Source organism: Merops nubicus, unplaced genomic scaffold (genome assembly GCF_000691845.1).
Source record: "Merops nubicus isolate BGI_N331 unplaced genomic scaffold, ASM69184v1 scaffold13629, whole genome shotgun sequence".
Taxonomy (NCBI): domain Eukaryota; kingdom Metazoa; phylum Chordata; class Aves; order Coraciiformes; family Meropidae; genus Merops; species Merops nubicus.
In genome coordinates this window covers 41,741-68,066 of record NW_008633149.1, presented here as the reverse complement: position 1 = coordinate 68,066, position 26,326 = coordinate 41,741, and the positions used below count along the sequence as shown (strand labels likewise).

General features: G+C 37.7%; 1 protein-coding gene across 1 annotated transcript; it reads left to right on the top strand.

Annotated features, from left to right (window-relative positions):
* The first annotated feature begins 325 nt into the window (after positions 1-325).
* Positions 326-11,094, top strand: LOC103780477 (5-hydroxytryptamine receptor 7-like). Its single transcript, XM_008948165.1, has 3 exons — positions 326-366; positions 3,399-4,145; positions 10,968-11,094. Exons 1-3 carry the CDS (start codon positions 326-328, stop codon positions 11,092-11,094), a joined length of 915 nt encoding a protein of 304 aa, XP_008946413.1.
* Positions 11,095-26,326: the final 15,232 nt, after the last annotated feature.

Below are 26,326 nucleotides of genomic sequence, written 5' to 3'. Positions count from 1 at the left end.
TGACTGTAGTACGTGTGTTTATCCTAGTGTTGCCCAACAGTCATTTACTATAGCATCCTGCACTTTGGTGTTTTGCATACAGTATCAGGCAGCTCTGGAGGAGAAATGCCATGACCAGTTTATAAGAAATCAGGGTTGTGCACCTGCAATACTATGCTTTTGGGGAGTAACCTAGATATAATCTTCACACGTGATGGGCGCAATATGAATGCCTTGTCTGGAAGAACCACATAGTGAAGAAACTCAGAGGAGGAAGAGTAGTAAACAGCATTGCCCTTCTTGTACAAGTGAGAGTTTGAGGCAAAGCTTCTTCCCCACCACGAGCATGAACATCTGCGGCATGTATAAGAGAGAAATCTCAGAACGGCAAGTCTGAGACACTTCTTTCTTGTGCAGGCTAGCTGAGAGACAGGAAATAAGCGTAAACAGCATTGCCCTTCTTGTACAAGTGAGAGTTTGAGGCAAAGCTTCTTCCCCACCACGAGCAAAATGAACATCTGTGGCATGTATAAGAGAGAAATCTCAGAGACACTTCTTTCTTGTGGAGGCTAGCTGAGAGACATGAAATAAGCTTTTTAAGGAATCTGACTTCATTCTGTCCCAGCAGTAAGGCCTCAAATTGTTACGTATTTTTGAATTATATGTTAAATTCAGCTGATTTTCCGTTAGCTTTTTGGTTGGTTGGTTTTGTTTGTCTGTGGAGGTTTGGTTTTTTTTTGGTTTTTTTTTTTTTTTTGTGTGTGGGGCGAGGGGTAAGATAGTAACTAAAGATTAAACATCACAGAGCATATTTTTGCAATGACTTTGGCACAATACTTTTGAAGTTCATGAATCTATGAACTCTTGGACACTCTTTAGTGTATTAGACAACAGTAGGGATTTACATTATTTTGAAATTACAAGTTTTCAAGGGTAATGGATTTCATAGATAGAGATAAAAAGGTAATGTTCTTTCATTTATGCCTGCTGACTTCTTTTCCCTATCCTACCACATTTATCAAAATGGATAAGGCAGAAATAGTGCTGGTGTATTTTTATGTTAATTAATGTATTTTAATTTCAAATAGCATTTTTGAAGCTCAGATAGCTTCCAAAAGAGTGCTGCCAGGGCAAAACTAATGAATTTTAATTCTTTTCAGTATACTTCTGCTTTCACAAATTCTTCTTGTTCATGAGAATGCATCAGTAGCCATGCAGAGCATACATCCCGCAGATCAGATTTTTACAGAATTTAACATTTTTAGAAACATAATAAAGCTCACCTCATAAGTGGGCTATTTTTAATGACCAACTGGGTGACAGCTAGAAAAGTACATGCTTCAAGAAGGTGCATCAACTTTAAAAAAAAAAATGAAAACCAACACATTAAGTGATAAGCAATATTTCTGCCAAAAGGATGTGTTTAACTGTTTTATAGCTAAATTGTGCTATTCTCAGACAAATTTTAAGCGTGTGCCACTCTCACCCCAGAAGGGCTGCAGCTAATAACTTGCTGTTGTTGCAGTTGCATTACTTAAAGCAGTACAATGTACCCCTTAGGCCATTAAACTCTCAGACTTTACTACTTTAACGCAGCTCTTGGATTACCTTGAGTAACTCTCAGCTCCTTGGAAACACAAGTCTTTGGCTGTGGTGCTGTAAACCAGAAACCTGCATGTACTCTACACTATGCCCACAGCTGCCAGAGCTGGTCTGGTGACTATGGTTTAATGCTGATGGAGAAGGGCACAAGAAACAGCCTTTTTTTGATACCATGGTCTACATATTGTATTCCTCTCATCCCACACAATCTTACTAAATGTTCTTAGCTCATGGCCCCGGCAGGCACTGCTTCACTGGCAAAAAACTGGCCTGCTGTAATTTGCCTGTGCATGCTATCGAGAATAGGGCACAATAAACCAGTTCTATGCTTTGTGTAACACTTGTCACAGCAGTAATATAAAAATCGATGATGGTGTTCAGAGGAACTGTTGGTACTCATCAGGACAGATCATGAAATAACACTTCTCATTACTTTCAGAACGGCAGCATACCTGGGTGATTGTATAAAGCAGAAGCACTGGCCATAATTTACTGCATTGCAGTAGAATCAATAATGCAGCATTCTGCAGAGCCAGTCAAATACTCATATTTGATTTGCTAGATGAATAGAAAGAAAAAACATGCTCTGAGAAATATTTTTAATCACATTACTGTGTTTCTTGTTTGTAAGCCTCAAAAAACTTCACTAACTAAACACTAGCACTCCTTGCAACAAAAATGTTCCAAAATGTGATTTGAAACCATTTCTTTTAAAAGTAACAAACTGAATCACACTGATTTTTCTCAAAATTCTTTCTTTTGGGGGAGGAACACCAAAAGAAAAATTTGAGAAGTTAACAATAACTCACAGGTAAGTTCCAGCTGAGCAGAAATCAAATTTCAAAGTAAATGAAGCATCTAATTCTATCTAAGAGAAACTTCCTTTAGCCAGAGAGGAAATAAGGAGATTTTCTGTAGCTGAGAGTAAACACAAACTAAGGATATTGCTGTCTGGCTCTATAGTGCTGTTGGGATATTTTTTTATAATTAGAAAAAAATACATAGTTTAAGCTATCGCAGCTTAGAAAAACTAGAAGTGGTCAACTGACTTTTTTTTTCTTTTTTAATGTATGAAAACTTGGCACATTATAATCACTTTTCTTGTTTATTTACAATTTACCACCTTAAACTTAGCTTCTCATTAAACAGCTTTTCCCCAGGTCTTTTCGAACTAACAGTGTGGAGTGTTGTTTTGTTCAGTAAGAGTTTGAACACCACATAAAAGTAATTTCTTTTTATGTAAATGATGATGAATAATGCTTGTCATACTGAAATAATCTAAAAGCATAAATTTGCAGTTTGTTCTTCCTATCTGAAACATAAAGGTAAAAAACCAACTCATCATCTCAGTTTAGTGGTAGGGTTCTTGGTAGCTTGAATATATAAGAAGAATGCTTGCTTTAACTTAACCATGCACTCAATACAAAAAGTAGTAGCCTCTATGGAATAAGCATTCATCTACACTCCAAGATTTCATAAATTACTCAGATAAAATTTAGGTTTCAGAATTTCCTTAAATTAAAACAAAAAAAAATTATCTGCATGAAGATTGTACAAGTCCATTAATATCACAGTCTGTTATAGCCAATGGGAGTTTCCCTTCTAGGATAAAAGATCTTTTGTACAGAATACCAGCACTAAAAATTTTCACATGAAAGACAGGTGAATTTACAGGTCTGAAGTATACACAAAGAGAGGAATGAAAAATGTAAAATAGAAACCTTAGCCAAAAATGTTTTGGTTTAGGGCAGACTACATGAAATAACTTTTACCAATTAACTACTGCACTATGTAGTAACTCTACGTTATTGTCCTAGGTACATGGGAATAACGAGACCTCTTACATACCCTGTCAGACAGAACGGGAGGTGCATGGCCAAAACGATCCTGTGCGTCTGGCTCTTATCCGCCTCCATCACTATACCCCCGCTCTTCGGCTGGGCCCAGAATGTGAACGATGAAAAGGTTTGTTTGATCAGTCAAGACTTCGGCTACACCATTTACTCCACAGCAGTTGCATTTTATATTCCAATGTCAGTGATGCTTTTCATGTATTATCAGATTTACAAAGCTGCCAAGAGGAGTGCTGCTAAACACAAGTTTACTGGTTTTCCCCGGCCAGAAGAAACAGAAGGGATTTCTATGAATGGAGTTGTAAAACTGCACAAGGAATCTGAAGAATGTACTAATTTTTCACGACTCCTAAAACACGACAAGAAAAACATTTCCATCTTTAAAAGAGAACAGAAAGCTGCCACTACACTTGGGATTATTGTTGGGGCTTTCACTGTCTGCTGGCTGCCCTTCTTCCTCCTCTCAACCGCCAGGCCTTTCATCTGTGGTACAGCATGCAGCTGTATCCCACTGTGGGTTGAGAGGACATTTCTATGGTTGGGTTATGCAAACTCTCTCATTAACCCTTTTATATATGCCTTCTTCAATCGGGACTTGAGGACAACTTATCGCAATCTCCTGCAATGCAGATATAGGAACATCAACCGGAAACTATCAGCTGCAGGGATGCACGAGGCTTTGAAGCTGGCAGAAAAGCCAGAATTTGTTCTGTAAGGTCGCTCATCCTTTGCTATATTTAAATGGTTTATCACATTAGCTTTCCCCCCATGTATTTCAAAAAAGAGTTACAGGAAGAACTAGGCTTCTAGAGCACTGTTAATGCAGTCATCAAGAAACTGGAAGGCATCGAGGTTAATTCTTATACAGCCCACCAGTCCTCACGAGTGTGGAGAAACAAGACTACCATCTAAAGAATTTGAGTGTAAGAGAAATACTAGAAAGGGGGAAAGGGGCAGGGTAAAGTGTGGTGCAGGGTGTTTGAGTTCCTTGTGAGGAAAGAGTAAAATTGATGTAGTCTATTTGTTTGGGCCTTAGCCCCAAACAACTTTTACTAGGTCTGAATGTTGGATGCATCTTGTATCCTAGAGACTTCTTGCTGCAATAAAGACCTGAGAATGGTGAAAAGTTCAGCGTAATTCATTGCTTTCCACTTTGTTATTATAAAAATAAACCATTTAAGAAGATGGATTTAAGAACTTATATTACTTAGAAATACTTATTATTCTAAAAAATCATTGTCCATATGTTCATTTAACATTAATTTACTGGATTGCTTGAAAATAAATTACTCTGTGAAATTTAATGTTGCCTTTGCACAGCAACTATGGCACTGAAAGTCTGCAATTAAACCCAGCAGCTGCTGCCCGCTGCTCCCCCCACCTCTCTCTCCCCTGCCACATGGCAGAGGAGGAGAATTAGGAGGAGGAGAAAACAAAAAGCCTATGAACAGAGATAAGGGCAGTTCAATAAAGCAACACAGAGAGAGGAGGGACAACAATAATAATGATAATAGCAGTGAAATAACATATGGAGAGCAAGTGATAATAAACCCCTTACCCGAGATGCAGCAGCTCTCCCTACTCCAGCCCTGAGCTAACCTGCCAAAAGCAATTGCTGCTCTGGCCCTCGGCTTCTATAGAGGGCATGACATCAGTAAGGTACCCAGTACCCCAGTGGCTGGTTCGGTTGTTTACACTGGCTGTAGCCCTGCCCAGCTGCCGCTGCTTGTGAACATGGACCCTATCCTGGCTGAACCCAGCACACACTTCCAGTGTCAGTATAACAGTTTGAGGGAAGCCACATGGACCATCTACTGCTGCATAGTACGACCAGCTGCAGTGCTGTGTGCCAGCTACACCAGGTAATGATCTTGCCCTGTATTTCTAACATACCGAATATGTCTGACTACAGTTTATGTCAGGAGCTGTCTGGTCTTTGTCCATCTTTTCTGTCTTTAATTCTCTAGGCTTTATCAGTTGAGCCCTTCTCTTATGTAGATGGAGACCCTGTGTGTGCTCAAGTGATTTCTGTTGATGTACAAGTCCTTGTTCCATTTCTGTAGTTAATTTATTGTCTGTTTGAAAGCTCTTTTACCTTCTTGGGGTTTCTTTCCCTTCTGAAGTCAGTAAGAGAAAACAAACCGTTAAGACTTTATAATATTAAGACTTTATCTGTACAAACTGACTTGGGTCATCACACTTGCTTAAAAAGATTTAAAGCCTTGTCTTGTGTAAGAATCAAGACAATTTACTGTTTCTATTCCTAGATGTTTCTTCCACTGCCGCAGCTCATCCAAGTATGTGATTCTACTTCTCCTGACTTTCGTAACAAAGCTCTTCCCTCAGTAAAGCAGGGTCAAATATTATAACAACATTTGTATTTAGTTAGAATGAATGCATTAATTATATTAATAGCACATATTAATATAAAATGCATTGATTATGTAGTACACAAATATAATAACCTAAAATAATAATAAACTTAAAACAACTCATAAGAACAAGATACTTCTTCTGGACCAAGTTTGCACTACACACCATATTTCAGATGAAGCATGGGGTACAATAGTGAACGATGGATGTTTCAGAGCTCAATCTTTTTCAGCTGTTGGGACACTGCTGAGGAGATGTGTTCATTATCAAATTGCTTCAACAGCAAATCACACTTTAGGCTAACTTCTGTGCCTGCTTTCTCAAGTATGAAGCCAAAATGACATATAAATTAAGTGATTTTAATTTGGACTAAGTAGCAAGATGTTTGTGCCAGATCCCTTGTTCAAAGCATACTGACATCATTGCAAACACTTGAGCTTCTAAGTGGCAGATACACAAGAGCTGGATCAATGTGCTGAGCTATGTGTGCTGAAATGAGCTTAAACCATTTTAGATAGATTTATACAGTAGGAAGTACATTTTGGCCTCCTTTTTAAAGAGGATCATAGTTTAAGATATAGGCTATATCTCAACTTCAAAAAAGTTTCCCAACAGTTTCAAACTGATTTGGAATAATCTGAGTTCTTTTACATATTACAGAAGGACAAGAAGAGATTTTGGCCCAGAACATCCGCAAGGTCTGTAGTATGGAGCAGAGCTCATGTGAATTCAAGCGTATTCTCCATATTTGACATGAGATTGATGATTTTTCTGACTTGGTTACCTATCACAGTAACACTTTTTAGTGTTTAGCACACATGAAGGGTTTTCACTTCTGTAAACTTTTTTGCCCCTACATGAGGATACATAGGAGAATATAAAAATAAATGTGAAGATTTCAAGTGGGATTATAAAACTCTAAAGCTGATTTCAGAATTCTGAGCAGAAGTTTTAGCCATTTTTATTCTGCAGTAAAGTCTGAGAAGTCTTTCCTCTAAATAAGATTCTTTTTTTTTTAAATGAATTATATGTCTTATGAGTCAGAAATTGACATTTGCCCAACTGTCACTAAAGGCAATTGCTTTCCTAAGGGAAAGCATTCTGCCGGATTCCACCTCTCCCCTACCATCTGTTTCAGGTAATGAGAGCACAGGGTAGAAGAAGAATGGTTATGGGCTGTGTTGATCCTTGAAGTTTTTGGACATAAACGGCCACCTTTCATTTCTGGATATATTTGGAATGAAAAGAAAAACAAAAGAAAAAAACAAGCTTCTTTATACAGCCAAAACAGAACACAGCTGTGGCAAAGGAAAATTGTTGTTAGATGGAGCTGTATTTGAAGGAAAATTAAAGAAGTTTAGCAGATTAGAATGTCCCATTACCCAAGCACACATGTAACACGGCATTGAGGAGAAAGCTTTCAGACAGAATAAGATCTAACAGATCTTCAGACAGATTAGATAAGACACACAAGAAAGTAATCGATTAGGTTCAAGAACATAACTTTTTACTTTTTCGAGAGATAAATAAGTAGAACTGAATCAAAATACCTAACTGCAGCAGTAGTATTTTTTTTTTTTAGTTAGATAATTCACTGCCCATCTGACAAAGGGGTAATATGAATAGGTGAACAAGAAGACTACATCATAATGCGTGCAGTCTGGTACATGCTAGTACCAAACCCTGGAAGAGATCATGCTCTTGTTTTATGTGTTCTTTCACATGTCTCTAGGAGAAAGCAAGTGAGAAAGAAAGCAAGTGAAGCAAATCAGATAGATAAAGAGGTTGTGAAAAAAATGTTAATAAATTACTCCCAGAACAAGCCAGACCACAGGGAGGCCAGTATAACACTAGATGAATGAAGAGAAAAAAAGAAAGGTGAAAGGCAGGAACCAATACACTGAAGATGTTCCAAGTTTCAGGCTTTTGATTCAATAGTTACTTTTGGAAAAATGTGCAAAAATGAAGAGGCAAAAAGGGTATGTATCCAAGATTTTGAGGATAAAGACTCAAGCCTTTCTAAAATATGCTCATACAACCCCTGTGAAAAGACTGTTGGTACCTCATGGCTTAAAGGGGAGCTTGGCTCTGCAGGTCAGCACTACTCTGGATTTAATAATAGTCTGGGTATTTTTTGCTTGGTTGGCTGGTTTTTAAGAATTAAGAGCAGCATGAAGTGAATCTTGACTTTAGATAAGACCTGTTGAGATGTAAACAATGAGGCCTAAGCCAATCTTTTTTTTTAAGAAACAGTGCATGTTGTCTAAATCTACAAACTGCAGTCACAGAAGGATGTGGACAACGGTGACAGCTAACTCTGTTAACTCCACTCCTGGGAGGTTTGGAAGATTTCAGCTATCTCACCCTTAATCACAGTCTGAGATGTGAGAATTCCCATGAGAATTAACTAGAGAGTGTGAAAGACTTGAAATGTTGGACAATCTCAGGTTAGTACTTCATTTTGAAGGAGACTGTAGACTGTGGTATAAGTCTCATCTCTAACACTTTCTCCCAGCTCCCACAATCCAACAGCCTGTAGGTTTAATCTGTAGCACAGAATTAGCACTTAGCAAACTCATCTGTTTAGCAAGAGTCTTACCAGGTTATAACAGAACTAGCAGAGTAGTAAAATGTGAATTTATGGTAATATCTCATTATTATACATCTATTGCTTCACACTTTTGTTTCATGAGAAGACACCCAATGTTTTTCATGCTCTGTTCAGATGGTTTCCTAATCAGCACATCCTACAGAAAGATATGCCAAATGGTGGGAAATAAGTCTATTACAATGAGACACAGAGCAGGGAATTATTTATCAAATTAATACTATTAAAAATACAGACAGAATCCGTTCACTTCCTCCCCAGTGCTTTATGGCAGGAAAATGGACTTCCAGGCAGCCCCTCCAGGGTCAGCACAGCATTGGTAGAAGAGCATTATTGAGGTAAGTTTGGAACCAGTGACCAACGTGCTATAGGTAGAGAACTGGAAGGTGCTTTGAAGCAATGCCATTTGTTCTGTTGCTTCCCACAAGCTATCAGCTTGGCTTTCCACATTTTTTTTTCTTATCTTTCAGGAAAAAACTATTCAAAGTATACTCTCAGAAAATGGTCAAAAACAATGCATCAGCAAATCCTGTTCACAGTTTGCTTAAGAGTCACTTCTCATCTTTTAAAACAACGTCTCTCAGGAAGACACAGGGAGAGAGTAGGGAGAAAATTCAGAGACATAAGGAATAGTCTTAATATCCTGGAATAAAAGACATTTACCTCTTATTTCAAAGGATGAGGAGGTAGGAGTGGTGAGGACTTGGCATTTTTTTTTAAGAGAGCGCAAGTAAATTAATAAACAGTAGCCCAAGAAACACTGCATTAGAAGAGCAATCTTTGCAATGTGCAAGAAGCACAAACTTGCATCCCTCTTTAATGATTTTAATTTCTTAAGTAGTTATTGCCACTTTCTAAACATTTTGCCAAATAGGCCTGTCATTCCCCACACTTGCTATTCTGGCACCCATTTCAGCTGCACTGCTACATTGCCAAACCTCTTCTCATGTAGCAACGTTTCCAGTAGGGCAGAATGGCTTTTACCTACTGAAAAATGAAAGATGCTCATAATTACTAGATTAATTTTTCTCTGCTCAAAGCAAAAAAAAACAAAACCAAAAAAAAAACCAAAAAAACCCCCCCAAAACACCAAAAAACACAAACCCCACTGATATATTGTGGGTAGTGTAACAGATAATAGTTTGATTATTTTTAACTTTGTGACTTTACTGATTAAAATAATTCTTTCTGTCATTTGTGATCTTTCACAGAGAACTAGTCAAGTTCAGAAAAAAAAAAATCATGCAGGTATATCAAAAGTTCCCAGAAGAGACCAATGCACTTTTATAAACAAATGTATCAGACTGAATAAATATTTTGCTTTTAGTTTTCTACCTACCCAGTCAAAACCAACAATATTTCATTAATTCTGTAGCTATGTGATCTTGCTAGTTCCAGAAAGCTGTGCTTACAGTTATACATATTTTTACTTTCTGTAATAAAAGAGAAAGAAAGCCACTAGTATACTTAGTTCAGCTCCTCTGGAGAACCTATGTTTTTAAGCATGGACAAATATAGCAGAACATAAATGGATAAACTCACTAATGTCTCAGAAAACTTTGCATCTTTGGCTAATCTGATCAGGATTTCAACAGGTTTGTGATAAAATAGCAGAGATTCTTCAGTCAAATATACCAACCTGAGGATTGTTGAATGGAAGATCAAATTAGGCCACTTTGATATAGTTACCTCACCAGTTTTCAAAAGATCCTACCTATCTGACTTTCATTTGGATCCATTTTTACCAAGATACTTTTTCATATAATAAAATATTTGGAACAAGTGAGAATACAGGGTTATCTGTAAAAATGCCTGCTCCAGATAAATTTACTGATGTGAATAATTCCATGATTTCTACAGGGAGGCTATAACAAGAGAAAATAGTACTTTGCTGCATACTGTAGATGGCAGAACTGGAGCTGGGATGCCCTGAAAACCTGTCTTGTAATCTCACAGATGTTTCTGGTTACTGTAGAGGACTGACTCTTCCCTTCACCAACTTGAGAAGAGAGGCAGGAATTTGCTCTACTTATTGAGTGATGATGTTATAAGTAGGATAAAATACGATGTCATTGCAGCTAAGATGCATATTCCATGCCAATTATTATTTGTCTATAGAAGATTTTATGAAATTGAGGGAGAAGTCCATCTCCTTTCTCCTGCTCTTGCACATGTGAGGTCTCCATAAGCAGTGACATATGTAGGCTTGTGCTGCCACCATACACTGGAAGGCTGGGCCAGACATGGGGCTTTCAGTAAAACCTGCTACATTTTTGAAGTAGTTTTGGGCTTCTGCCACTGAACTGTGTAAAAAGGACTAGGAATTTCCTCAGTTCTTACAGCAACCAAAAACATAATGAGCACAAAGACTTGAAAAACACCAAAATCTTCCTCTTTCCCCTTGTGTCCTCTTTTGTATGGGACTTCTGAGAATTATCTCATTAGCCATGACCTAATTGCCTCTTAAGAAATATTTCCACTTATTTCAGTGGTATCTGGATCATGCCTTTTGGCTGCTCCAGGACATTTCTCATCCACTTTTTTAAAAACAGGAAAAGTTCTGATTTCTCCAGGGAAAGTCATGACGGAATGTGCATCAAAGCAGCCAGAAAAAGCCAAGCCAGAACTGGAAGAAGAAGAATGAAGATTTGGCTTCTGAAGAATTGGATAGAGTTATGAAATGTACTACTACTTTTGATGGGAAAGTGATAAAAATACTCAATGAGCTCAAGACATTACATTAAATAAATTTCTATTGGAAGTAGTCACATCTTGTTTGTTATGGAGGAAAATAGTTTTCTGCCTGAGAAGGCCAAGCCACTTCAGCAAGAACAGTTTGACACACAGAGTGGGGAAAAGGTGCAACCAAACCTCAGAGATAAACCATTGTACAGATTCCCACCACATTAAACAATGTAGAAGAGTAGTTATTTATGTTTACCATGCTTTTGGATTGCAACATTGATATTAATATTCAGAGGTTGTCAGCAATACCGAATGTACCTTGTACTACAAAAAGAGGTTTTCAAGTAAATGGTAGCTCTGTGGATGCTTTCAGGGCTTGTATTAAAAACATGCTATGCACCTGGAATAGAATTGAGAAAGGCGACAATAAAAGATGGATTTTTGTAAAAGCATTCTGTTGTCCTAAGCAAGTGTCTGTGTACTTGTTAACATCCACGTGGTTTGTTCTCCCTAACCTTTTAAAAATGCTGCCTTCCGCTGTGCCCTGGCAAATTAGAATTAGAATGCACACATATTATACCACAGTTAAATTTACAACTATGATTACATTACTGTAATTATTACAACCTGTCGATATATGAAAAACAGTTTTCTCTCATTTTAAGTCAAATAATTATAAAAATCTGGAGAATTTTCGCAGCACTTTGCTTTTCATCTTACTGGCTAGCCAGACTAGATTGAGAATTACAGCATTTGTTATTTTTAAAAATGTGTTTAATAGGTGTTATTTCTGCCAGTGTTTGGTTATAATTAAAATAAACCCCTTTGCCTTAAAAATTAAGTTGGTGAGTGTTAATGACCATTGGTCCCAGGGAAAACTGATTAAAGAGACCATTCCTTAAATATGCCTTTGAACATCTTTTCCTCGAGCTTCTCCTCTCCATTTCCCCTCAGGTTTTCTAAACTGTGCATGGTTACAAAATACACAATTCAGCAAGATATATTATTTCTAAACACCATCTTCCTTAAAGGTACCTCTCAATGAGCACTTGCCTTATTTCCATAGCCATATGATTTGTGATAACTGTCGCCTACTTGCAGTTTAACCAAAACACTGCTGGTAAATTATTCACTGACTACACGTGCAGCTTTGATTTCCATTGTTTAAGTTAATATTAAAGGCCACAGTGGTTATCTAAATAAGTAGCCAAGCATATCAGCACAGGCCCATTCATTACTTACCACCAAGATATAAATATGGAATGCAAATCAATCTGTAAGCCTATGTAAAACCTAGGACAGAAAGCCTAACCCATCTTCTGCTCACTATCCTGACCCCCTAAGATGACTTCTGTAGTTACATAGAGAGCACCAGAGTAGCATATTTTCGTTGTGCTTGGTCAGCATGACTCTATTTGGTACTTTACTGATAAAACTAATCACTGTGAACTCTGCATTTGAAACAAAATATATAACTTGCTTTATTTCTTAAAAGGAATGAGAGAACAATGCTTTTTACATGGTTAGCCTTAAGTGTTTAACAGGAAATGAGGTAGTTATTGTCAATGGCAAATGGACCAGCTCTGGCTGAATTACATGAAAATAGATCCAGAAAAACCCAGCTGAAGTCAAAATTATGTTGGCAAATAATATTATAACTGGACCTAATGAGAAAGGGAGATGATAGATCCATAAATATAACAGTTAAAAAAACAAACAAACCAAAACCAGCCAACCAACAACAACAAAAAAACACACAAAAAAACCCCACCAAACAAACCCAAACAAAAATGATCTGCTTTTTTTTAAAAAATCCCAAAGCTTAAATAAAGGGCGATGGTCATACTCTGAAACTCATTTTTAGGCTCTATGGTCTCACTTGAATGTCCATTTCACAAATGCAATGAAACAATTTTACTTTGATGATTAGACTGTCACTTTCCTTGTTCATGATGTTGTGTCAAAACCTTAACTTCAAGTCAAATGGAAAATCATACATCATATGAATTATTTAAATTATTAAACAAAACCCCGAATGCTGCCAGTGAAACTTTCCTGTGAAAATTCATGGAATTTTTCAGTGCTGTTGCTCTAAGATTAAGTGAAAAATTGTGTTTTATGAGAAATATAATGGAGAACAAAAGTTAGAAGGAGATTTTAGCTGATATGGATCTACAATTCTATATAGATATAGATACATATACAAAACACACACACATCCCTCATATTTCAAAATGGTACTGTCTCATCGAAAGAAGTCAACAAATATATTATTACATAATAAATATTTGTTTCTTTTAATAAGTATTAAATTCCCAGAATCTTGCAGAAATTATGATATTTTAGAATAAGTTATGACATTATGATACCTATAGAGTTGCAGTTCTGTGTGATTTTTTCATAAAAAGTTCTTCATCCAGAGTTTTCAGACACAAAAGCAGCACAAAGAACATCAGTAACTACAGAATGCTGATACTTTGTCATACAAGATGAAGCTCATTTTTCCTCTACTCTAACTGTCAGGTCTGTCACCTCTCTAAAACCAATGCATGAGCCCAAACAGTAACTAGAAGAGTCACTCAAGACTAAGCATATATTCAAGATTAGCAAATGATGCACAGAAGGGCCACGAGAATGATCCGAGGGCTGGAGCAGCTCTGCTGTGAGGACAGACTGAGAGAGTTGGGGCTGTTCAGTCTGGAGAAGAGAAGGCTCCGAGGTGACCTTATTGTGGCCTTCCAGTATCTTAGGGGGGCCTACAAGAAAGCTGGGGAGGGACTTTTTAGGCTATCAGGTAGTGACAGGACTAGGGGGAATGGGGCAAAGCTGGAAGTGGGCAGATTCAGGCTGGACATGAGGAAGAAGTTCTTCACCATGAGAGTGGTGAGACCCTGGAATGGGTTGCCCAGGGAGGTGGTTGAGGCTCCATCCCTGGGGGTCTTTAAGGCCAGGCTGGAGGAGGCTCTGGGCAGCCTGATCTAGTGGGAGGTGTCCCTGCTCATGGCAGAGGGGTTGGAACTGGGGGATCCTTGTGGTCCCTTCCAGCACTGCCAGATTCTGATCTGTTTTAGCAGAGGACTTTAGAGCCCTAATGGCTCAATGGTTGGGCTTGATGATCTTGGAGGTCCCTTCCAACCTAAAGGATTCTATGATAATATTTGAGAGGATTAGAGAAAGTAGGGCTGATCAAAACAAGTGAAGAAATTAGAGGGTATACTGAGATAACAGGTTGAGCTTTCAATAGTTTTTGTAGTCAGTAGTACCAAAGCAGCAAAAGTATGAAAGACCTGCCTCACGCTGAGATTACACAAGTACCTGGGCTGTAGACAGAAGTCTAGCAGAGAGAATAACACCAGAAACAAGGCTCAGACTCACGGTTCTGCTTCCATAGAAGGGTGCCTTTCTAGCTCTGTCACCAAACCTGTTCTGAGACATGACAGTGAGACAGGGCTGCTTTGTGGTAGTTATCACTGCATTTGTCAATTTTAATAAATAAAAATGATTTCTCCAAAGTTTTGCAAAACCCTTGATCTTTAACTATGTGCCCCAACCTGCCTTGTTCTCCATGTGTATTCCTGGGAACAAGGAAGAGCTGAAGTATTTGGTAGACCAGCCTACTATACCTTTATTATATCTCTCCTGCCCTTCCTTCATCATCTGTTTTTTTGTCCAGAATTATTTGCTCTTCACAAAGTCTTTTCCTAACTGCCCCCTTGATTCTAGTGTAATGAAATTAGCTAGTTTTATTAATGAGAAAGTGATTAATTTGCCTCAGATCTGAGCAAAAAATAAATACAATGATAAAAGAACAAGGTTTTTTATAGTCACAAGTTTCACTATTGAAAAATTTATGAGAAAGCATGAAAACATATCTATGTGTAATATAAAACTCTTATGTTCTTGATAATTTTAATAGATAAATGTGAATTGTATATATTATTTCAGTCAGACAGGAATTTTAATATGCAAAAGTCATCAGAACATTGAGGTGAAAATCTATATATTTTAAGGCATATTTATTTCCTTGATAAAATCCAGTAAAACATAGTTAATATAAGACACTGTTTCCCCCAAACAGTTTAACAAGAAATACAAAAAAATTAAGCTCCTCAAGTTATAAGGGGCATACACTGAAAATACTGAGTGTCTTCAGTTGTAATATGAGTCTTATTTGTAAAATAAAGAATCGCTGACACTTGCATGCAGATTATTCAAATTTATACTGTAGACTAATTTAGTAGAAAAGGAAATAGGGTTCTTCTGTATTAAGTACTGAGTTATATTATGCTTTTAAAGTGTATCAGCCCAGAGGGATATTAAAATGTTAATTTGGATAGTATTTAAAAAGTAATTACTTTTATACAATAAAGTACATAGTCTACTGAATACTAATCCTTGTGTCATGTGCTTTCTTTGAACTAATGCTACAGAAAATAGAGAATCTATTTAAGTGATTTTAATTTATATTCATGGAAGACATTCTCATCCTCAAAAAAGTATCTTTTCAGTTTGACTTATTTAAAATACTGTATCAAAATTAATATTAAAGAAAGATACCTACATTTGTTGGATAGCACTGAACAGAAAGAATGAGAGATGGGAAATTTTAACAAGTCTCCTGATGAAAGGGTGGTTTGGTTTGCTCAGCACAAGCACTGCTGTGAAGAACACTAACTCAAGCCCTACTGAGTAGATCAAGGTTGCTCCCGAGCAAAAGCTGATGTCATCTATTCAAGCCTTTTGAGGGAAAAGCAAAGACTCAAAAAATCTACTTGCATTTCAGTCCAGAGAAGATTGCTGAGAACAGAAAGGATATTTTCTTCAATTTTTTTAATAACAATCTAAACATGGAATAGCTTCTAGTTCTATTTAAAGAAGTCATAGAGTAATTTTGGTTAGAAGAGACCTTTTAAGATAATCAAATCTCACTGTTAACCCGCACTGCCAAGTCACCACTAAACTGTGTCCCTCAGCACCACATCTGTATGTCTTTTAAATACCTCCAGGGATGGTGACTCCACCACTTCCCTGGGCAGCCTGTTCCAGGGCTTGACAACCCTTTCAGTGATGAAATTTTTCACAATGTGCAATCTAAATCTCCCCTGGTGCAATCTGAGGCCATTTCCTCTTATCACTTGTTACTTAGGAGAAGTATAGCATATTGTCCAGGAATAGATATATAGCATATTGTCCAGGAAATCCTCTCACATTAGTCTTGTTTATTAAAAATAATGACCTAAAATTTATTTTTAAAAAATCCAAAGCCCTTCGCTAGTATAGTCAAAGTTATTTTCATTTATAAACAAATAATTTTCAGTGTTTTTATCTTACTTTCACTCACACCCATTTTGTTTGTTTCCTTACAGTGGCGGCTATATGAATATTATACAGTTCTGGTTTTTCCCTTCGAGCAATTTTTTCCTGCAATTTGCAGACAACTTTCAGACTTTTCACTGATAGTTCAAAGGTCAGAGACCCATTTTGTTTGTTTCCTTACAGTGGTGGCTATATGAATATTATACAGTTTTGGTTTTTCCTTTCGAGCAATTTTTTCCTGCAATCTGCAGACAACTTTCAGACTTTTCACTAATAGTTCAAAGGCCAGAAGCTAGGAAACACTAATCTACAACCTCTTAACCTACACAGGCTTTAGATAAACCAGACCTTCAGAGCACATCCTTGACATCTATATTAATCTACGTTGTGCGCCTGATGACCTATTTAACGCACAGAGGGCACCTGTCTTCGGACGTATGCAGAAAACAATATTCAGGCATTTTATAATACATTCTTTTTATACAAGTGTGGTTTTTTTTCCCTTTTTCCTCTGTTGTATAAATCCTTTTTTTTTTTTCCCCTTACCTTCTCCTATGGTTAACTGAACAAGCAGGTTATGTCAGTCTAGGCTTACTTTCCAGTGCCTGAATACGGATGCACGTCCAAAGCGTGTACCACATGTTTCCTCCCCAACACTGGTCTCCTTGGTGCGTCCATAGGAAGGGAGGAGTAGGGTGTGTGGGCACAGAGACATGGGGCATACACCAGCATTCCTCCTGCCCTGCTCAGCTCTGGAGCACACCACAGAGCCTGTCTGCCCCACAAAGCACAAATTGCTGAGTAACAAGAGCTTAGTGAGGTCTACAGACCCACACCCGAAATGGCATCACCAAACTTTTTCCAAGGGCACACCAAGTCGCAACTGACCCTCTCTTCTTGGCGAAGTGTCCCTGTGAAAGGTCTCATCCAGCTCCTTCTGAGGAGGTAGCTGGTGGTAGTCAAGCAGAGTCAAAATGCCTCAGCTTTCCCGTTCCCATCCTTCTGAGTTGAACTGTCTTTTCACTGACTGGAAAGTAATCTTTGTGCTATTCCAGTTCCTAATTTTTACTTTTAAGGCTGGACATCTGCTATTACTTAATTTTTAGCAAGAATATGAAGCCCTTCTTAAATGATTTCTGAAGTTACACTAGCGCAGATAGATTGTATAAGCTTCCTTCACACAGAAAGCTTAGGCTGATCTATGGTTACGGTGAGAAATACCAGGAACTCTCTAGGCCATTTACATATGGCCACTCTAAAGTCATTCGTTTGACATTTACTGCTCTTATTCTGTCAGCAGAACATTGATTTGATTTTCACTTTCCCTATTACAATGTCACAGGTATAACAGCACTATGAATGGTGCAGTAGATTTACAGATTGTATAAAATATAATTTCTAAGTTATGGTAAGAAACTAAATTTTAATAACAATGTACAACTCAATATCAGTTAGCTAAATAAAATTATTTTATTCATTATCATGATTTCTAGATGAATCTTTGGAGAAAAATGCTGAAATACAAGTTTCTCTCTCATTTAAAATGCTATGAAGATTAAGATATGGAGAGTGATCAGTTTCTTGAAAAGCACAGCAAGGGCAAAAAGAAAGCAAAGAGAAAAAACAGTGCAAAAGCTGCTGCCTGTTTCAAATCGCTAATACCTCCCTCAGTGGAAAAGCTTGCTTTCAAATTTGAATGTGGTAAAGTGAAACCAACACATACGGCCACACGTATGATCAACAAGTAGTAATTTATGAACAGGTATACCATGTATCTAAAAAAACCTTACACTAAATGAAATGTTCTGTGGATTGAATTAAATGTTTCTAGAATTATGATCCAATAAAACCCCACCTAGCTGCCAACACAGCATAGACATCTTTAAACAGCCACTTCTCTGACTGTAAGCTGCTGCAAGGCACCTGCTCCTGAACCAAAGGCCAGCACAGCCAGAGCCAGAGCCAGCCCATATGAACAGGAGATCCTCTGCCCAGGTTGCCAATCTAAAGGAGCACAAACTGAGAACATGGACTATGCACCCACCAGAACCTACCAGAGCTCTACCTGTCACACATCCTGTCATCTTCCTTTTAGAGATATTTGTGACAGTGGTGGTATCTATATTTCTTACAAAATCATCAGAGCACTTACTCAGCGCATGGAAGATTTGGCACCAAGGCTCACATCAAATCCACAGCCTCCTCACCCTCAGAATGCTCCAGCCAGCACTCTGAGAAGCATGTCACTTCACAGTGACGGAAGCGTTGTCTGTCTCTTCTCGTGAAGACTTTTTCAGAAAACAATTCAATGCTAATTGGACCAAAATGGAATTTAAGGGATACATGACTCCATAGTCTAGTATTTAAGATGTTAATTTACATTTAAGGAGTTTTTATCCAGTGACTGTATTGTAAAAGTACAGTCAAAGTTGTGGATAAAATTATGGGACCAGAAACTAGTCCCAGAATTTACTTAAGTTTACCATTTCCCAGATGAACTTCATCACCCCACCTTATAGAATAAAGCCTCTAGGGATTCTGTCTGGCCCACAGATCTCAGATGTTTCTCCCCATAAAAGACCATTACTTCAATAGCAGAAAGGGAAAACATTCCACTACCAAGTCAGAAGATCTTGATACTTTGGTGCTTTATCAACCGACAGCTGAGGATTAGCTCGCTTAGGGTAAAGATTACTGTCTGTAGTGAGTGTTTTACAACACTAAATTTTTCTATAAAATGCCCACAATAAAATTACCCTTTCAATGAAAATAGCTTCAGTGAGATCTCTGAAAGAAAAGAATATCACTGCACATCTCTAGGGATTAACTCCCAAAACAGCAGGCATATTCCAGTTCCAGAAAGTAGTTTCGGGTATAACACAGTATTATACTGGCTAGTTGAAGGAAGTTTTATTGCTCTCAAATTCCACCTTGATGCTCCCAGCTCCTCCCTCAGACCCTGCAGAAGAAACCTATATACCTAACATAGGCATTGACATTTCATTTGGGGCATCAGGTGCCCAAGAATTTAAGCCCTATATTGGAACTTATACAATTATTTTCAAAGCATGCTGGCACAAACATGTGGATGAAGTTATGGTTATTATATTACCAGCTCTAATTAACTAAAAGCAAACATATACTGTTCTCTGGGGGTTGACTAAGATGTAATGAAAATTATGAAGTCAGTAGAGCCACTGTGCAACTAGTATAGGGACAAATATTTTGTTTTACAGAGAATTATTATATCCATTAATATAGCTTATCAGAGAGTTGCTTAAACCTTCATTTGCAACTTTTCAATTATTGTGTATTTGAAGACATGTTTCTACTAGCAACAGTACTAATTCCTTTGTTATAGTGTATTTTGGATTTATGGTAAATAAGAAAAAAAAAATCACTGTTACTGGTAATTTGCATATAGATAGTGAACTTCTGTAAGATGAAAACCAAAATTAATCAAAACATAAATTTAAGTCATTAATCTAAAGCCTTTAATTCTATGTTCATTTTGTTGCTTGAATTACTAGTTCATATTTACTTTTCAAAGCTTTCAGTTTACTAGCTCTTCATATAAAATACTCACTAGATACAGAAGTTTTGATCCACTATGGATATTTTGATCCATTATTGATTATTCACTCAAAAAAATGAGAAAATAAATTTATTCAAAATTGTGCAGAGATGATCATCAGCTATTTGATGCTCTACGCAGTACTCTGCATCTCAGAGCATGCCAGCAGATGATAATAAATGCCTTTCCTCATAGAATTTTGTGCTGCATGGATGCAGACATTCCCCTCAGAAAACTAACTGTCTTAACAAGTCATTTCTTCACAATGTTTCTCAATGTGTTTTTGCAAGATTACTTTCTAACTCTATAAAATACTGACGTTTCTTATCCAAGTCTGCTATCTTTTATGACTCTCCTGGAAACCCTTTATCTACGCTTATTGCTCTGCTTTACTTCTAAGTTCTCCTTGCATCCCTAAGGTGCTCTTTTCCAAAACCAAACCGAATACCCAGTCTGACCCGTCACTAGACAGACAACTATAAGCTAGGACATCTTTTATTACACTGCAGTTCAATCACTGTGTCTTTGACTTTAATCAGTACTTGACAACTGCCATGCAAAAATAGCCATGCAAAAATAGCCATGCATTTATTTCAAAGATAATATTGCTCAAGATTATTAATTCAACTTTACCTCAGCAGGACCAGAATCTCCTCATCCTATATGCTTTATGAAACTGCAGGGCAGCTAATTTCGCATTAAAAAAAGGCAGAATGCAAGGAGGAAGGCAGGCCAGGTAAAACCAAAGAGGGAACCTAGAGAGAAAACCCAGTTTAGAGGGCGCTGAGACATTATGGTTGTTCTCTGATGTTTGGTACATCGTAAGTCTGTGCTCCGATTTACAAATATACTCTCAAAATACAAAAGTAAAATTCCTTCACATTTACATGATGGCTGAAACCTCACAAGACTTTAGTAAGAAAGCACTGATATGTTGCCCATTAATGAAAAACTGAGCAGGGGCTATGAATATGTATTAAGCACCACCTGAAAGATATAACTTACAGAGAGGGCTTTGGACCAGAGTCACTCCTTCAGCCATTACGTGCATACTGATGTGATATTACTTATTTCAGTGAGGTCTTATGAAGAACATTCTGCACCCTAACATTCAGAATTGGGAACTTAACAGAAATAGAGCAAGCTCTGTTATTTGGATTTGTCCTAGTGAACTTAGCCCAGATTCCTACCTGTCCACAAAAATTCAGGTGGCAAAAAAATACTTTCACACAGCATAACTGAAGCTAACAAAGTACCTGACACATATCATATATTAATATTTTACATAGTGTAGGCTTGGATTTAGCACAGTAAGGCTAGGTAACAGCTCTGAAAATATCAAAATACAATATGGAAAACTTGAGAATTGACAGTAACTTTTACAGTGTGCAGCCTCTTATTCTTCTGCTCCAGTAGGACTTTTCTGGATGAAAGATCTTCAGACTGCTAAGCATAAAAGCTTTTCTATCAAAGCAAGTTTTAAAATGTTATTCAAAACCATTCTGTTGCCACAAAAGAACACTATAGCCTTTAAAATGTTCCCTTTAGAACTGTCCCAGATAATTGGAAGGCGAAAAAACATTGTTTAGTTTGTAAATTATCACACAGAAGAGGTTGTAAATAGACTGAATTTTCTCCACTTCCATGAATTAGCCTACCTAATTAGCTGGTTAAAGAGCGCAGCAGGTTGTAAAATGCATATCTAGAAGAAAAATTACCTGAATGAGGTCTAAAAATATATTTTTCTGCTTTATCTCTTTATCTGCTGAAGTTCCATAAGCTGCAACTCACACAGACACAGCTTTTTCCTTTTAGAAAGGAAAAAGATAAGATAAATCTTATCTGCAAGTTACAGTCTGTAGAGCCTAAACTGTGATTTAGTGAACAAAGTAGTAGTAAAGGCTGGATAGTCCTGATAAAATGCAGAGAAAGATTACACTTTGATTTGAGAAAGTGGTCCTGAGATTACTTGGGATACAAGCTCATATGAGTATCTCTGTCTCTGTTGAATTGCTGAAAAATCAAACTGTGTCAAATGTACTCACCTGCAACACCTCCAGCTGACATTTGAGACATACTTCCATCTTTTTAATTTGCAGTACAGAATTTTACATCTTGGCTAGCAAAGACTTTATAAGAGACTGGAGCACGTTGACCCTTTGTGGATTATAGTAGAAACAAACAGCATGTCTTTTGCTGGTGCCATATGAATACACCTGCTGGCTGGCTAATTTGAATCCATGAGGATCCATGAAGCAAACTTGTTCCAGCTGTTGTTTACTAGAAGGTGTAGGATTCACTTTCTCCCTCTTAAAGGAAGAGATAACCAGAGCACACTTTGTTAATTATAGATTTTTTTTCAGCACATAAGTAACTAAAGATGATAAAATATGTTGTGGGCTGCACAGTTGAGTCTGGGTGCATCTCTGTGTATCACTATATCCTGTACACCATGTTAGCAGCTATTAGTGATTTCTAGTTAATGCTCTCTACGAAAGGTCACAAAAGACCAAACTACAGAGGAGTTTCTCCTCCTAAAAATCCTTTGATCTGCAGTGATGATTCAACACCAAAAAATACTTTCAGAAGTTCACTTTCTTTTTAAAGAGATTCAAAAAAAAAAGGCAGTTAAACCGATTTTTAGTGGTTGTGAGTTACTGTTAAACTGAAATTCTTAAATCACCTTCTTACCTAAGGTTTAAACCACAAAGCAAAAAATCTTGAATTAAAAGATCAGCTTCAGTCTTTGCATTTGTACTTTCTGCTCTCTTTCACAAGGAGTGAAGTTTCATAAATTAAAAAATTGTTGACATGTACAGATTCACACACAAATATAGCCTTTACATTACATGTGATACTTCACTTTGCTGACCAAAAGGACATAGTGTAGATGTTCAAGAAATTATATAGTGCTAATGCATATATATTTAGAATCTTGAAGTTTAAGTTTTGTAACAGGTGAATGACGTTTCTAATGAAAGACAAGCAGATCTGAGCTACAGATTGAAGATGTTTTAACTGGTTTAAAACAGAAACTTTAATTAAATGAATTTTAAGAAAACCACCATTTTATAATTGATTCATTATGTAACGCAAAGGAGAAAGTGTTATAAGTGTTTTGCACTTCAAAAACTAACTGCTTTATTAACCTGTGGTAACAGGATCTGTACTTAATGATCTGAATTAATTGTTTCCTGGTCCCTCTGTCCTTCAGTGATTCAGAACTCACTGCTAACAATTAATTGCATACTTTATCCATAGACTCAAAGAGGAAAAGAAGCTTTCCTGGTTTTACAGTGAATTAAACTGGGAACACTCCAACCAGGGCATCTAGTCTGAGATCATACTTAGCAAAAGCTGGCCTGGCAGTTAAAAACATTGTGGTGTCAGATTTGTAGTTTGAGACTTCAACTCATTCAGTAATATGACTCTGTAATGCAAAGTAGTAGACATATAGCACAGGCTGACACTGACAAACTGGTAATTTCTTGAACGTTAAAAGGAAAGTTCTTACCTAATACATGTTTTTATCTAACACTGTAGGCTTCAGACAAAGGATTAATTCCATCATCATGCTATTGTTTCTATTATTGTTTAGGAGATAAGTGTGTCAGAACAAGTTCTTCGTAGCCTGTTGAGGCTGACAGATATGTTACCTTACTTTTTTTTTGCCATACAACTACCATAAATGAATACTCCATTGATGTTATTTAACAAAGTCATGTTATATACAGCAAAGGAAGCAGTAGTTTATGAATGAAGGCTATGTTAAATCTGAACTCAGTTGTCTGCATGAAACATCCCCTGGGGGCAAAAAACTCCACATTTACAATAACATGGAAAATATGTAATTTGTACATAAAGCAATAGAACTCAGAAAATTCAGAGATAAAGCAAAACATACCTCAGTACTCTCGACTGTTATTGCAAGTAAAATACAGAGCATATAGACTATTAAGACCACGTTCCAGAGGTTTGTACACTACCAGAACAAAAGGGTTCTGTGGCCTTACGCTCAAACTGCCTAGCTTATGTTAACAATAAACTAAGTTCTTCAATGTACAATGCAATTATAGCATCAGTAACTTTGAAGGATGACACCAAATTGAATTTTCTACAAGCAACTTAATTATTCCCTTTGGTAATTAATGGCACTCTGGAAAAAAAATCTTTTGAAGGGTTTAGTTTGTTCACACGTACATTTTTTATTTTCTTAACTCTGCTGTATTTTAAGTCACATTATGAAACTATGCTTCAGTAAAGGGTAATTATTAGTTATTTTTTACTAAAGGTGTAGGAAGCAGTATTAATAACTTGTACTTCAATTCCCAGTCAACATAAATAATTTAACATCTACAGCTTGTCAACCCTCTTGCATCTCCAGGAGTAATTACATCTTTTTTTGTTACAGTCATAGAGCTCTCTTAGATCAAAACTGTACTTATATCAAATGCTTTCTGGCACAGTATCACAAAACAAGATCCTTGTTTGCCTTCTCATGCACTGAGCTTCTTGTATTTTTGCTTGTACTTCAGCTTAGTACATTCTTGGGCTTTTTGTTCTCACAATCAGATTCAATCTTCACTGTCAGCCCAAGCTCAATGCTTCCTGACTAGCTAGATGGGCAGAATGGGATACACCAGAAAAAGCAGGTAAAGGTAGAGACTGTAAACAGTAAATACACCAAGTAGTTTGTACAAAAGCTTTGCTGTACCAGAGTCTGGGTGAAATGAAATAATGGCTCACAATACGCAACACCGAGGGATTAAAACTCGGATGTGACATTGCCACACAGCAAGGCAGGCAATAGTAGTGCAGTAAAGCCATGCCAGCATGCTAGCTTGTCACAGCAGCACAAGCCAGTGTTTCTCCTGGACAGCTTCATCCTCCTTCCCAGCTAGGATGAGCAGCATTTTGTTCCTTCTCCTGAGTTACTGCATGTAGCTGCTCAGGGGTTATATGCACATGAAGCTGTGCACACATGGACATCACTTGGGCAAAACAGATCTCTTAGATTCCTTAACCATGATGGACTGTTGAAAAGCAAGCAACACCTAGAGTAAAATCCAACAAGACAATGTGGCATAAACTGAATATCAAACTCACCTCCTTCACTCAGTTAATAACATCATGTACAAGGTATAATATATCCTTGAATATGAATGCTGTAGGACCTGACAGCTGGCTGTATGTATATTACAGCTTGTACTTTAAGTATCATGTATGATTGACCAATAGGGTAAAGTAAGCAAGGCTTGAAATTAAAGAATGTACACAGAAGGGTATAACTTATGATGGAAAAAATGAAGGCTGAGCTACAGAGAGACCAGGAACTAAAAGACTAACATAGCTGAAAAAGCAGGAAACAAGAATGAACAAACAGTGAAACCAGAATGGCAAAATTAATGATATAAAAGGTATGAAGATTGATGCAGAGTACTAAGAACCTCGAGATTTAGAGGTGAGAGAAGAAATAAAATAAAATTGCAGACCGTCCCAAAATGGAGACAGCAGGCTTGCCAGGGAACTCTCCTACATTTCCTCAGGACTACTGAATACTTTTTAGGGATTGGGCACCAAATAAGCCTACCTGAAGACGAGACCTTATTACTACATCAAACATGGTAAAGTTTGACATGGTTGTTACAGAATCATAGAATGTTTGGGTTGGGACGGACCTTCAAAGGTCATCTAGTCCAACGCCCCTGCAATAAGCAGGGGCATCTCCAACTAGATCAAGCTGCTCAGAGCCTCATCAAGCCTGACCTTGAATGTCCCCAGGGATGGGGCCTCCACCACCTGTCTGGGCAACCTATTCCAGTGGTCTGTCACCCTCATACTGAAGAACTTTTTCCTGACATCTAACCTGAATCTTCCATTTCCTAGCTCAAAGCCATTACCCTCTGTCCTGTCATTACAAGCCCTTGTGAATAGTCCCTCCCCTGCTTTCCTGTAGGCCCCTTTCAGTGGAAGGTTGCTGTAAGTTCCCCCTGGAGCCTCCTCCTCTCCAGGCTGAACAACCCCAACTCCCTCAGCCTGTCCTCACAGGAGAGCTGCTCCAGCCCTCTGATCATTTTTGTGGCTCTCCACTGAACATGTTCCAACAGCTCCACATCCTTCTTGTGCTGGGGGCTGCAGAGCTGGACACAGGACTACGGGGGAGGTCTCACCAGGGCAGAGTAGAGCAGCAGGATCACGTCTCTCCATCTGCTGGCCACACTTCTTTGGATGCAGCCCAGGATTCAATTGGCCTTCTGGGCTGCTGCTGCGCATTGGTGGCTCACGTCCAGCTTCTCATTGACTAGTACCACCCCCACCCCCCCAAAGTCTTTTTCC

What these genes read in the sequence shown, in the direction of transcription:
- LOC103780477 (XM_008948165.1), top strand. Translation starts at nt 326, where the DNA reads ATGAACATCTGCGGCATGTATAAGAGAGAAATCTCAGAACG. An exon ending in AAGAGAGAAATCTCAGAACG is followed by an intron (nt 367 to 3,398) that starts GCAAGTCTGAGA and finishes TTATTGTCCTAG; the next exon opens with GTACATGGGAATAACGAGAC. An exon ending in GAAAAGCCAGAATTTGTTCT is followed by an intron (nt 4,146 to 10,967) that starts GTAAGGTCGCTC and finishes TTTTAAAAACAG; the next exon opens with GAAAAGTTCTGATTTCTCCA.